Source organism: Ambystoma mexicanum, chromosome 12 (assembly GCF_040938575.1).
Source record: "Ambystoma mexicanum isolate Mex_15411 chromosome 12, UKY_AmexF1_1, whole genome shotgun sequence".
In the NCBI taxonomy this organism is placed as follows: domain Eukaryota; kingdom Metazoa; phylum Chordata; class Amphibia; order Caudata; family Ambystomatidae; genus Ambystoma; species Ambystoma mexicanum.
In genome coordinates this window covers 286,560,872-286,575,776 of record NC_090936.1, presented here as the reverse complement: position 1 = coordinate 286,575,776, position 14,905 = coordinate 286,560,872, and the positions used below count along the sequence as shown (strand labels likewise).

At 41.8% G+C, this 14,905-nt stretch overlaps 1 protein-coding gene across 4 annotated transcripts in view; it reads left to right on the top strand.

Moving 5' to 3' along the window:
- Positions 1–14,905, top strand: part of ABCC9 (ATP binding cassette subfamily C member 9) — a 1,387,936-nt gene that overhangs the window by 344,836 nt on the left and 1,028,195 nt on the right. For all 4 annotated transcript variants that reach the window (XM_069628445.1, XM_069628446.1, XM_069628447.1 and 1 more), the window contains exon 7: positions 10,474–10,674. In XM_069628445.1, the coding sequence (XP_069484546.1) occupies positions 10,474–10,674 (201 nt within the window). The remainder of the gene's footprint in view (positions 1–10,473; positions 10,675–14,905) is intronic.

The following is a 14,905-nucleotide window of genomic DNA, read 5'->3' as shown; positions in this document are numbered from 1 at the left end:
GTGGCATCACATAGCATTATACACTATGAAAAATATGGTTACGATATCACTATAATGTGATGTACATTTCATACAAGAATGGATCGCCATATGTATTGTTAAGATCAGTGTGTATGGGCCCATATTACCAAATTACTGTGAATGCAAGCAGACGTTCATGACCAAATGATAATGATGTGTTATTATATAGCACTTACGCTTAAGCGCTTTACATAGAAGAAATATACACCCAATATCACCCAACCTGTGTTGGTACCCATTTATCGACCTCAGAAGGATGAAAGGCTGAGTTGAGGCATTTAAGAACAGACTAAATCAGTGACTCACCCCCTGAAGTGTGCCTGAAATAAACCTATGAGTCTAGCAATTATTGTACAGAATTCCAGAAAGACACATTTTTTGGCATTCCTATTCTTTCTTATTTAGGGTCAGTGCTGCAAGTGTTAGACTTGTGGCACTCCTGTTCTTATTTTTCTTCTTTTTTAAGGGGCCTGAACAAGAAAGCCAGCCAATCCAGAATTAAAGAGCCACAATCCAGGAGCTTGCATTACCAAAAAAAAAAAAAAAAAAAAAAAAAAGAATCACATTTTTTTTTCATTTTTTTATTAGAGGTCGCAAGGGAGACCACAGAGGTCGCAAGGGAGACCACAGAGGTCGCACTTGCGACCTCTGGCGACCCCCAAATGACGTCCCTGGGCACAGGTGCATGGGTCTCTCAGACGTTTGCCTTGCAAGCACAGATACAATTCCCACGAGCAAGCGGAAAGTCAGAAAGACCCACTCACCCCCTCCAGATGGTAGAAGGGAAGATAAAAACTGAAGAAGATTATTGTGACAGGGATCCAGCTGAAGACATGATTTATTTTTTCACTAATGGGCGAGATGCATGTTGAGTGGGCCAGCGACAGGTGGGGCATGAGACACAAGCAGAAATGCAAGACCAGCATCTTGTGGCAATAAAGCTCCAGCTTGAAGGGCCCTCTGCTTTGCAAACCTTATTGCGATTATATTAGGTGGTCACACTCAACTCAGGGAGTTCCTTTCCCCCCAAGCAATGTGGCGAGCACCCAAATCGATTATACAGATTCAACTTTAGTGAGGCCTCCAACCCGTCTCGAACCAACCCCAACAAACACCCTATGTACCACTAATAAGCTAGGAACCAGGCTGATGTAAAGTAAGAATATATATTTATTTAAGGTTTGACAAACAAGACTAGCAACCGACATCAACCACCAATGCTGTGGTACTACACAATATCACAACTCCAACTTACTTTCCATTATTAAAACAACACATGTAGAATTTTGAAATATGCAATCACAACTTACATCAGATTTAATTGCAAATTAACCAATAGAAAACATGCACAATTAATAGAAATATCGTTTTGGCTTTATTTTGAGAATGACAATGGGCCTCATTAAGACCCTGGCGGTAGGCGGTTAACGGGGTCGGTAGAGCTGCTGGCCCCGTTAACCCCCTACCCCTCATTACGAGGTCTGCTCGCGGGACCCGCTAAGGACGCCTGGTAAAACCTGGCGTCCTTAGCGGGTCCCGCGAGCGGACCAGGATGCTAACAATGGGCCCGTCATTAACAGGCCCGTTGTTAGCATCATCCCCATTCCCATTGAGCCCTATGGGGGCTGAAATGGGAATGAGGATGTACCGGGTCTGGGTTCCCTGAATGGGGAAATACCGGGCCCTCCAAAATCGGACTAGCCTGGTATTTCTCCATTTAGGGAACCCGGACCTGGTACCCGGAATGGGGGTAGTCATGCTGTAAAAAGCGGCATGGTTACTTCTAGGGTCGTAATGAGGCCCAATGTTTGAGAAAGAAACTCAATGGGGAAATTGATTTGGCTTTATTTTTAGAAAGGCAATGTTTGGAGAAAGAAACTCAATGGAAAAATCATTTTGGCTTTATTTTTAGAAAGGCATTGGAGAAAGAACTCAATGGGAACATCGTTTTTCAACACATAGGGCCTCATTACGACCTTGGGGGTATCGGGTTAACAGTGCCGGTAGAGCTGCTGGCACCGTTAACCCCGTACCGCCTCATTATGAGGTCCGCTCGTGGGACCCGCTCAGGACGCCTGGTTTTACCAGACGTCCTTAGCGGGTCCCGTGAGCGGCCCAGCATGCCAACATTGGGCCCGTCATTAACAGGCCCGTTGTTAGCATGCTCCCCATTCCCATTGAGCCCTATTGGGGCTCAATGGGAATGGGGATGTACCAGGTTCGGGTTCCTTAAATGGGGAAATACCGGGCCCTCCTAGGTTGGAATGGCCCGGTATTTCCCCATTCAGGGAACACAGACCCGAGTTTGGGGTAGCCATGCCCTTATTAAGGGCATGGCTACCTCCAAACTCGTAATGAGGCCCTTTACACTTGAAATGTAAGGCTATGTCATTCTGACATTGGAATCACTGGGAATAAATGCGAACATTCTTTTTGCACACTTCACATTCACTTGGATGGCAGCATTTTACCATTACTTCTTTTGGGATTGAGGACCCCCCCTTCTGTACATTTGGGATTCAGGATCCCCCTTTTGCACAGGAGTCAGGGGTTTCAGAAGGACAGTCACCCAAGTCTTTATAGTCTATACCAGCACTAAAACACTGGGCATGAACTTTGTTAGTTTTGAATTCTAACAACACTCATCCCATGATTTTCTCTATGGGAATTTGTATTTGTATTTCTTAAATTTATAAAGCGCTTTACTCCAAAGCGCTTTACATTACAACAACTTGATACATGGAATAAGTGGAAGCTTAAATGCAAAACATGAGACAAACCATCAAAACAATATACAGAACAATTTGCCTAGGACAGTAAAAGAGAAACAGAACAGAGGAAGAGTAAGAGAGAAGAGAAGATGTTAACAGGACGGGGAAAGGAGAAGGTGAGATTCAAGGAGGAGTGGAAGGAGGGGTATGTGGAAATAGAGCGGATTGAGAAAGGGAGAGAGTTCCAGTGTAGGGGGACAAAGAGCTGGAAGGATCGGAAGCGGAAAGGGGCGCAATGGGGCGGGGGAACAGTAGGAAGGAAGAGATCGGCAGATTGTTGGGGGCGAGAGGGAGAGTAGAATGAGAGGAGAGAGGAAAGGTAGGGAGGGGCGAGATCATGAAGAGATTTAAAGTCAAGACAAAGGAAGTTGAATTTAAGTTGAGAGTGGAAAGGAAGCCAGCAAAGATGAGAGAGCGAAGAAGAGATGGAGTCATGTGGAGAGAGAAGGCAAAGGGTACGGATTGCCGAGTGATAGAGGGATTTCAGATGAGCAAGATGGGAAGCAGGGAGGGCAAAGAGGAGAGTGGAGCAGTAGAAGAGACAAGAGAAGATGAGGGAAGAGATTAAGAATTTGGTGACATGGAGGGTGAGAAAGGAACGTATTTTGCGGATAGTGGTGATATGGTAGCGACAGGCGCCGGAGGTAAGAGAAATGTGGTGGGAAAAGCAAAGGGAGGAGTCAAGATGGAGGCCAAGATTGCGAGGGTGATCAGAGATGTGGAGATTAGAGGGGGGAAGAGAATGAAAGGAGGGGGAGAAGGAGGGGGAGGCGAGGTGGAGGGAAAGATTAAGACTTCAGTCTTATCAGTGTTGAGGGAGAGGAAGTGGGATGACATTCTGTTTTTGATAGCGGTGAGACAGGATGAAAGAGTGTGGTGGATGTCAGGTGTGAAAGAAGGGAAAGATAGAAAGAGCTGGGTGTCATCACCATAGAAATGATGAGAGATACCGAAAGAAGAGATGATGGGGGCAAGAAAGGCAGTGTAAAGAGAAAAAAAGGAAAGGGCCCAGTACAGCGCCTTGGGGTACACCAAAGTCCAAAGGGAGAGTAGAGGAGGTACGACCACCCCAAGAGACAGCAAAAGAACGGTTAGAGAGTTGGAAAGAGAACCAGTTAAGAACAGGGCCTTTGAAACCAAAGGAAGAAAGAGTGTTGAGGACCAAGGGGTGATGAACGGTATCAAAGGCAGCAGAGAGGTCGAGGAACACGAGGACAGAGGATAGCTTAGAGTATCGAGCGATAAGGAGGGAGTTGAGAACAGAGGTGAGGGCGGTTTCAGTGGAGTGCTGAGGGCGGAATCCAGATTGAGAAGGGGGAGAAGAGAGAGATTGGAAACAAAAGCTGAGAGCTGAGAGTAGACTAAGCGTTCGAGAAGCTTAGAAAGGAATGGAAGAAGAGAGATTGGACGAAAGTTGGAGCCAAGGAGGGCATTAGCAGAGGGTTGTTTTCAGGATAGGGATGATAGTAGCGTGTTTAAAGGCAGAGGAGAAGGAGGCAGATGACAGACAAATGTTGAAGAAGGAGGTGAGGTAAGGAATACGAAGAGGGTAGATTTTGGATATAAGAGGGGAGGGGAATGGGTCAGAGGGGGCAGCAGTAGGATGAGGTTTGGACAGGAGGAGGGAAACATTTGAAGGAGTAACAGGGGAGAAATTAGAACTGTAAGATGTAGGAGTGGTAAGAGATTAGATTGATGAGATTTATAAGAAAAAATGTAAGAAAAATAAGGTAAGAATGAATTCATTTAACTTCAATTCAATGTGCTAATGATCTACACAGCTTCTCCCCTCCCCACAATTTAATGGGAAGGATTAAGGCGGGCTGTTCCCAACACAATTCAATTTAAATGGATAGGGTGATTTTCTATATTGGAATTAATTTCAATTGGATTTAATAAAATGTGCCAAGGGTCTTCCCAGAACCACCCCTTATTTGCTGTGTGAGATGGAGCTTAAGACTGGCAGTCCCCCCACACTTTTGATGACTTTGGGATATATCTACTTAAATGGGAGGCCTTGGTTAGGGTAAAACAGCAGATCTCCTCAGAGGACAGCACAGATCTGGTCAAGGGCTTCAGTCAAGGATTTTCTTCTTCATCCTGGCTCCCTCTGGCTCCTGTGATGGCAGTGCCTGCTAGCTTCTAGATGTCCCTGTCACTGCCTCCACAGCAAGGATTGAGGCCTCTCTGCTAGTTGTTCCTTGCAAGAGTACGGAAGTGGACTATCTCCAGGAATTAAGTGGAAAAAGCCCTGTTCTGATGAAAAATTGACCTCTTATAGGGCTGATGACACTCCTACATTATCATAATTCTCACGGTATGGATTGGCTGGCACTATCCTTTCACCTCCCACCAAGATGCCCACTGGCTGCTGATAGGACCAGAAGTTGTGAGGTATGGGTTATGGAAGCTGAAGGAGGAGGTGTAATACATCATCCACAAATGACAGGTGAGTTTTACCTTTTTGGGTTCTGAAAATCTAATAACATGGCAGCTATGCTAATTTTTCAGATAACTACATAACAATATATATTTTCTAATTCTACATTTTATGGTGTGTCGGAAAATACTAATTTTATATCGGCACTCCCTTCCTGGCAGAGCTATAATTTTTCATGATTTTTGACACTGTGGTAATAGCTCCAACTCTGACTCTACAGACTTTCAACATCAATTTCCCTGTCTACCACTTCACCAATTTTCCAGTTCCTCAGATTTATGAAAATGCCAGAATAATAATTTTGATCATAACTTAAGTTATGTACATCACAAAAATGTCATTTTTACATGGTCCCAACTTGCTTTTTATCCCCTTAAAATGAACCCAGGATGAGCCCCACGGAACACACGGTGGACTTTTTATTCGAGAAAATGTATTCAATGTTAATCAATGGCAATGCATCACATGGGTCCCTCAGTTTCAGATGCCCCCACCAACTCTGAGGTTTCATTTATCTTTAAACATGTGACTGACCATCTGCTGGCCCATTTATATTCTACCCCCTTCTCCTGAGCTTCAAAGGGTCTTTGCTCAGAGCTAATGCACACTTTATGGGGGACTTGACCTTAAAGGTCATTTCTGTTGGTCATGTTATCTGTATCACCGCAGTTCCAATCTCTCTTGCAACATTTCTTATATTTTTAACTGAAGCTCCAAGCCTGTTTCCTTGATAAACCCAACCCCAAAGGTCTTGGGGTTGAAGTTTCAGCTCGGAGAGAAAAACAAGTTTCAGTTTGAAATTCTGAAAGGCTGGCATATTATATTTACCCACTGCGTACATGTAACTTTCAGTACTGCACCAGGGCTTGTTGTTCACAATATAATCTTTCTTTATATACTGTATAAACAGAAATAAGTTCACTCTTGATATTCTTCACATAAATAGGCCATAGTTACATAAGAAACCAGTGTTCAGTTATTCAAAAATGAAACAGCCTTCCCCTATAAATGTTGTCATTTTATGTGCTGAAATTAGGTCTCTTTATTCTTGAGGAATGCACTTTGTCATTCGGCTTTATTTCTTAAATGTAAGGCACCATTCCTCCTTTTTAGCTTCCAAATGCCCAGTGTTTTAATGTATCTTTTCTTTCCATGTGCTCTGTTGCCATTTTCAATCTGTCAAAGTGGGCATTTACATGAAGTCAGCATCTGCAATGCCACATGTCTTTTTGGAATCCATTGGACAAAAGTTAGTAATAGTGCAGCTCTGAGTCACACTTTTCTTCTGCTGTGTGCCTGTACATTCTAATGAAATGGAGGGAGGCCCATTCTCATTCATTCACTAGACCGCACGTTGTAATCACTGTTTTGTACTGGCTTTAATATTTCAATGGAACTTCACATTTATCCAGCTTCACTCTCACAGTAGGGCCTAGCATGACCTCTCCATCTCTGTTGCTCTGGGGCTGTCTTTTTACCCCACAACCTGGACCAAGCAATTTGGGAACCCAAAGGGGATGCCTCCCTATGCCTGATAAACCTCCCTCATTTACACTGTCTGTGATGAGGGGAGGCACCTTGTATGGGAGAGACTTGTGAGTGCTCCAAGCAACTGTAAGACAAATGCCGATATTGAATGAACTGGAGGAGGGAGGGCAACAACAGCCCCACCTTGTTACTGTACATGTCCCATGAATTCTTAGAGACCTACGAAGCCTGGCTAAAGAATTCCCCAAATGCATGATGAGGAAAGAAGTCCTATGCAAGTCTTGTGAAAAAAACTGATGCAGGTTGGGAAAGTAGGTCTAAAAAAGACTAATAATCAGTTCCAAAACAGAATATGAAGCATGGCACGAAGCAAAGGTCAATATAACATTTAGAGGCTACTAAACATGGAATAAAGAAGCTTTTGCTGCCTTTTATTGGACTAACTGAAATATAATATAGACTTGGAATAATGCATAAGCTTTCAAAGGCTCATGCATCTTCTTTACTAGATGGTCACAAGCACAGTGAGGGCAATGAACAATCAAAGAGTGTGGCAAGTGCGTTATTATTAGGAGTATAATTATTATTATTAGTATAGTACAATGATAAAAGTTGTGTATTATGCAGAATTGTATTCACTGTAATCATGTTATTACATCTCATTTGAGTGATACTATATGTATCAACTTAAGAAGGATGAGCAGCTGAGTGAGGACTAATGGAGGGACCCAGATGGCAGAATGTACTCATATTTGTTAACCAACACAGTGCATGGAAGTCACAAAAATCAATTGTCATCACTGTGCTGCAATTCTTATATTTGTGTCACAAGGAAAGGCTTGTCAGTGTTTAGGCTATTTATTCCAATGTTTTTAACCTGCACTTCCAATTGATATGTTTCCTCAGCCTTCTAGGAAAATAGATGTTATCCCAATACAATCATATGTAATGGGATACCAGAATTTACTGGGATACCAGACTACTTACTTTATGGCACTAAGTAGCAGCAGCATGCACCATACAAACATTCAATAGCTTGTTGTATATTTGTCTTAAGTTATTTTATACTCTTTTCCATTGGATAGAGCGCCAATTGTTTGTCAAACCAATTCTCTACCGAACATAATTTTACTTTGTAATCATATATTTTTAAATGGCACTTTAATATGACTCGGGGATAAATGAAATGAGAAACCCTGACTGCAAAATTAAAATATGGGCATTCTAGATAGTGCACAAATTCGTTATGCTGTGATCTTTGCACAACCTGAGTCAGATTTCGAGCACAGGTGAACATTATCAACATCATGGTTATTAGGTCATAACAGCATGCTAAGAGCGTAGAGGTGAAATTCTACATCCCCCTAAACAGCCTCTCCTTCCGACTCTTTAATGCAGTTATTGGTGGAAAGTAGCAGGAAGGTTTGTGGGCTTTGATTCAGTATCCTGCAATGCCTTGGCATTGCTTCCCCATCACCTACCTCACATCTATCTAACCCCATCCCCTATGCCATTTCCTTCTGTCACTAGATGTAAACCGCATGCCAGTTATTTAGATTGCCTGCGCCTTTGTTAGCAGCAATATGCAAATACAAATGAAGGTAATTAGTTGTTATTTGCATAGTGCTTTCACCAAAGCACTGTACAGAGAACATATCACCCAACCAAATTTGGTACTCATGTATTATTGATCTCGGAAGGATGAAAGACTGGTTTGTGGGGATTCAAACGTGCAATCTCCAGATCACACACAGATCACAGCAGCTCAACCTGCGAAACCACCTTACTGGCTAATGTCTGTTAATACGATACGTATATATTCCTTGCAAGCTACATTGCCTAATACTTAGTCTGCTACCAATTGAATAGCCTAAACTGCAATTAAAGATGCCAAAGGCAGTGTCATTTCTCCTGATACATCCTCAGGAGCATCGGTGAGAGAAGGGGCACGGGACGAGGGGGGGGTTAGGTTAGTGAGTGATTCCAGTTGTATAGCACACAAAACAAAACACAATGCCTGTAGGGCATGCCACAATTGATAACAGCTGGCATTAACGTGATGGTGCCCCATTCTTTTAGCTACAAACACATTGAACAATAAGACATTATTTTTTTTCAGTAAGTTTCGTTAGTCCAAAGCAGAGAGTAGAACAAATGCATGTTTAGTGTTGGCTCATCGAACTGGTATTCGCCACCCGTGTGAGAAAAAAGCAAACATTATGAATAGTATGTGTGAGCTTAGAAACGGTGGGCATCATTTTTGCAAGCACACACAGCACTAGCATCAGTGGCATGGCCAGCGAAATATCCTCTGTGTTCTCTTAATCTTTGTCACTTTAAGAAGACTTAGTATGGCCATGTCAGCCTGCAAAAGCAGATGTGCAATAGAAAATGTATTAATTGCATCTATATTGCATTCTTTGTGTTATCTAAATCCTCACCACATTAACGCGATTTAGAACAGAAGATGTCTGAAATGCAATGGTTAAATTACAGCTATTACATAATTCTCTGTGTTATAAAAGCCTCTTAACCAAGTGTGCCTTTCAGCCACATATTTTATAACCAAAAGAGCATCCCAATCCTGGATTAAAGTACTTAGTTTGTTGTATCATTATGAATTAATTTAAATTTTCTTTCAACAGAAATATACATGATGAAGGGCACATTGCTTACCTGTTTCTTTGGTTAGCTATGTTTTCCTCATGTCTATAAGAATTTGAATATTTTAGAAAATCGGCATTGCTGAGTTTACATTGCACTTTAGTGATATTAATGGTTATCCCAGATTTACTGATTCAAGCAATGATGATTCAGTGAATTATGCATGTTAAAATAGGTAATTTGAAGTCAACTGAAGCAGTGCAATATAATGCAAAGTAATGTGAATCAATCCAAAGTAATCCAAATGTAATGCAGTTATTTAGCGACATGTAGTCCAAAATCACTTGATGTGATCTCAAGTCATCTGAAGTAATCAAAAAGAAACCACAAAGAATCTAAAATATTCCCAAAGTAATCCGGAACAAATCTGAAGTAATTAAAGTACATTAAAAGTAATATGAAATGGCCTGCATTAATCTGAAATATTTAAAAACTATTTTGAATTCATTTAAAATTATTCTAAAGTAATCCAAAATAAAATCAAGAAATCTGAAGTCATCTGAGCTAATCCAAATAAGAAAGTAATTTGAAGCAATCTGGTAGCAAATTGATGTAATCTGAAATTACCTGAAAGTAATCTGTAGTAATCTGAAATACTTGAGGTAGTCTGCAGTAAATCAGCGCAATGTGAAGTAATCCAAAATTACCTGAATTTATCTGAAAATAATCTGGGGTAGAAAGAGTATGTCTCTGTCTCAGAATATACTTTACTACACCAATGTATGTACGCCTTCTCTCTGCTGACTCCGATTTATTGATCTCTGGATAGTTCAAAACATATACAAAGTCAATCCTTTACTCTTTGATTTACCTTATCTATTGAAAATGATTCAAGGAGGGTGGGGTTCTATGTGCTTTTCTTTTGTATAGAAAATGTAAAGATTAGTTGTAGCACTTTGCTAATTTCATTCGAAGGAGTTGTAGACAATTGTAACATAAAACATGTGTAATGTTATGAGGGACATGCCTAGCTATAGAAAAGCCAAACGTGTTGGCTTTGCAATGCTTGTTTTATCATCTGCAGACTAGATATTGATGCAATATGATTTGTGAGACACAATAAATGTAACTCTTTCTTTTCCTTTGTAGAAAAAGGTGGCGGATCAGCCAGACCGGAATCCGTCCATATGGCTGGCAATGTACAGGGCTTTCGGCAGACCCATCCTGCTCAGTAGTACGTTCCGCTACTTGGCTGACTTGTTAGGATTTGCTGGACCACTCTGCATTTCTGGAATCGTTCAACAACTTGGAAGTAACGCAGGTGTAAATAACACAACAGAAACTGTTGAGGTGAGCATGACATCCTGTTGTGTAGAGCTGATAGCATTATTCTCCATGATATACTTACCCCTGCATTTCTAATCATCAGAAATCTTTCCTGGATGTTTGCATTTCTGAAATATCACCTGCAATACCTGGTCCTCGTTGCTGCGACAATGTGCAGTTAGACAAACTGATAAGCATGGCACGTCCACAGCTGTTTTTTTGTTTTGTTTTTCTTAAATGAAAGTCTGTGAAAGATGTGTGTGCGTGTGTGACTAAGACGAATTTACCTTCTGTATTACCATAATACACATATTAATCTCCACTGGATTCCAGTCAAAGTACACATCTCTTACGCTCAGCTGATCGATTTCTCGGAAGGGTCCCCATCTCCAGATACTGAGGCAGCGGTTAAAAGGGAGTTCCATTGTGGATGGAACTTAAACACAAAATTGACCAGATGGATGTTGCTGCTCTGGGGTACACGGAATATAGCCCAAGCCAAGCATTCATGCTAGTCTACAGGGCAATCCACTCTCTCAGATCTATGCAGTGAGTGCAGAGGCATGCGCCATAAACTATCCAAGATCTGCTCTCTGTAAGCAGGCAACACTCTAGTAATTACACCAACACCAAGGGACCCAGTTTCCCCATGGGGACTTCACACTGGGCTAAGCACGCAAAGGTTTAACAGCGATCATATTGAAACATTGTTGGTTTGTTTAAAATGATTACAGACCTTTGGATCACTTTTCTTACGAAGATCATGCACCTATCTTTACGAGCCAAAAGCACTATCATTTAAGTCAACTGATCTTAAACAAATTTACAGAAAGAGTCCTTCTGGTGGACCAACTAGAAATCAAGTACATTTTGTTTGTGCATTGCTCCTAAAATTGTCCTCTCTGCCCACAACATTTCAACACTTGGCAGTGCTTTTGACTTCCCCTAATGTCAAAGAAATATTTCACTCTTAACAGGGATGATAGTTGGGTCTGCCTGGCAAGTGATTGAATTAGTCAGCAAAGGTTCCACTAGATACTCCATCGAATTCCAGTGCACTAATTCCAATGGATGAACATACCGATTCACAGCCCTCACAGTACTGTGCTACAGTTAAAAGATGCCAGCCTAATTGCTGGCTATCCACACTCTGTACAGCGCTCTGATGCACTCTTGCTATGTCCTTGCTTTAAAGAATAGCATAAAATATTTTTTAAAAACTGGTCACAAGATGAACAGGGCATCAACTAACTCCTGATGATCATGTTCACCATCAACGAAAGTGCTGTACGATTTTGGGGTGCATGGCACAAAGCAAATCGATTCATCACAAAGAAAGGTGTCAGGCAGGTCTGCAAGCTGTTGCCTAGGATAAATAATGACATAACGGCCATCCTACACAATCTGATAGCAGATGGCTTTGAGGTGGTCCAAGATGACATTCGACTCCCTCTTTTAGTGAAGGCCCAAACTGAGAAATCAATGGAAAGACTCATGCCTATCAAACATATTGTGCTTTAAAGAAGTAGTCGAAACAAAGATCATGACCATGGTTGTCAAGTGTCGTATTCTGTAACGTGACGATTAAGTTGCCAGTTAGAAGCAAATTGTCTTGAGAAAAAGGAAAATAGCATTAAGTCCTTCTCTGATCACTCACCAAAAGCTCAACTGGAAGTATGGGTGAACTTTGATCCAATTAGGTGCCTTTTCACAGAATAGAAATGTGTTGCCCTGCTGATAGTTCAATATTAGCTCCTAGTGAAGATGGCTAATGTAAGCAAGTTCTCAGCATCAAGTCTTAAACCTTGTCTCGGGAGGATAGCTCAGGGGCAACGTGCTTTCCTTGGAAGCAAGACGATGTGGAGCAACACAGGTTCGATCCCCAGGTCCGTGCTTAAGTGCATTATAAATAACCAATTACAATTACAAAAAAAAACCTACCATCTGCAGAAGTTATAAAACAGGGTGCAAGTCTGTGCAAGTGGATGCAGGCATTTCCTTACCATGAGGCCAGTTGCCACAAGACTGTTCAGTGAGAGATGTGTTCCCTGAGACACCATTGTAGTTAGTCTTTGTTCAAACTAGTATAAACACGATCTGCATCTAAAGAGTGTAGTTGGCACCTTGTGAAAGGTTGATATAACATTAGTAAAGACAACTCAAAGCATAGATAAATGGTAGAATTGAATCAAAGAACCGTGTACCGAAAATAGAGACTGGATCAGCTGCGGCTTCTTTTTACAAAAAACATCTTACTGCTAATCGTGTTTGCACCTTCGAGAGGTTGAAGGTGGAGACTGTCTTTTGCTTCATCAGTGGGAAACTGCGGTCTAATAGACTCTTTCTTAGGAGAGTGATCAATGTGAACACCAGTGAAAATGCAAATACCCAAATAAATAGCACAAGAGTAGGTATTCTGCAGAAATGTGAGTAAAAGTGCCTATTAGCATACAGGAAATTAAACCATGCTATAGGCTAATACAGGTGCATTCTAAGTAAATAAACCATGACAGCGGCAAGGAGAAGTAGCTCTGAAAATATCAAGGTTTAACTTCCCTTGAGCTTATAACTGGTTAATGGGCATATCGTTTGGCTGGCTCTGTTGTATCCCGCAAAACAAAAGAGGTGATGGCTGGAAGGTTTACAATTACTCTTAACCTCTGGCATTGCTGTGGGCAATTCTCCAGACCATCATTCTTCTACTGCCAGGCCATTACAAAAGGTGAAGCTCCCTATGAAAATCTGGCTTTGTCCCACCCTAAAAGGGGCAGTCCAGCCCGAACTGCTTGTTCACCTCCCTTCTGCATAAGACCACAAGCATCCTCAAACATGTTTTGGCCTTGTTGGGCCTGTTCAGTGATGAGCAGCTTGGGTCTCAAGTCCCAGCAGGCACAGGACCCATGTCTGGGCATATCCATCCCACTCAGAGTGACTACAGTAAAACAGAAAAAAGATGATGACTGAAAGGTTTAGAATTCATCTTGACCCCTGGTGTTGATCTGGGCAACCCCCCAGGCCATTGACCTTTGCCTGCCAAGCCATTACAAAAGAGGAAAGACCGTTTGCAAATCAGGCTTGTTCCCACCCCCAAAGAGGCAGTCCAGTACAAACTACTTGGTCACATCCCTTCTGCACGAGACGACAAGCATCCCAAATAACATGTTTCGGACAACAGTGCTGGAATTCTTCCCTCCTCTCTTGATAGCTGTAGATTCTTTCCATTGGGCAATATTATCAGTAATTGTGCCTAGCTAGACCACAGAACATGGTCATAAGTATTCCACGCCCCTTTCTCGTTTGAGTAGCTTGCTCAGAACCATTTACCGCAGGCACAAATCTGTACCCTGCTTCACATCATAGCTCGCCCTTTCCAGAGATGATGTATGTATTTGCCTGGAAGTCAAGAGGAGATCAAGGGAATGTAACACATGGCAGTTAAATATGTGAATATATTTTCCAAAGATGTTTATATCAATCCCGAGAACATTAAAATGGGTTAAAGATGTCCACCTTCGAGACAGCACAGACTTCATTTGTTGTCTAGTTCCACTGAGCATTCATTTCAAAGAATTAAAAGTGGCAGAGCCTGAGCCGCATAGTGTTTTCCTATGGGATTGCACCATTATACAACACTTCTGTGAATCAGGCCCACCGTGAGTTAATCGAGAAAAGGCATCTATTGCCTTCTCAAAATGGCTTCCTGTTCACTCATTCTATGTTATGTATACTAAATTTTTGATGTTCATATGATATTTCTGTACAATATTCACAGTTTAGCACATGCTTGCTTTTCCATTTTTATAAACTAGTAATTTCTTACCACCAATGAACAGGGCCAACTAGCTGTATACATTAATATACTGAGGAAATAAGAGAAATAATACAGACATTGTACACTAGATTTCATAACAATAGAGACCTCATGCGAAATCTCCATCATTACTTCATTTCTTAAACTGACAAATTAGCTATTTGGTTTGGGACACTTTAACACTATGGGCCTCATCACGACCCAGGCGGTAAGGGGTTTACGGCGCCGTAAACAGCGCCGACCCTTACCGCCTGAGTATGAGGTCCCTTAGCGCCATGGCGAATTTAACACCTGCTTTTAGCAGGTGTTAAAATCCATGGCGCTAAGGGACCATGGAGTTAATTACGCCACCGTAATTTACGGTGGCGTAATTAACGCCTTCCCCACTCCCATTATGCCCTATGGGGCAAAAATGGGAATGGGGAAGGGTAAATGGGGATTGGG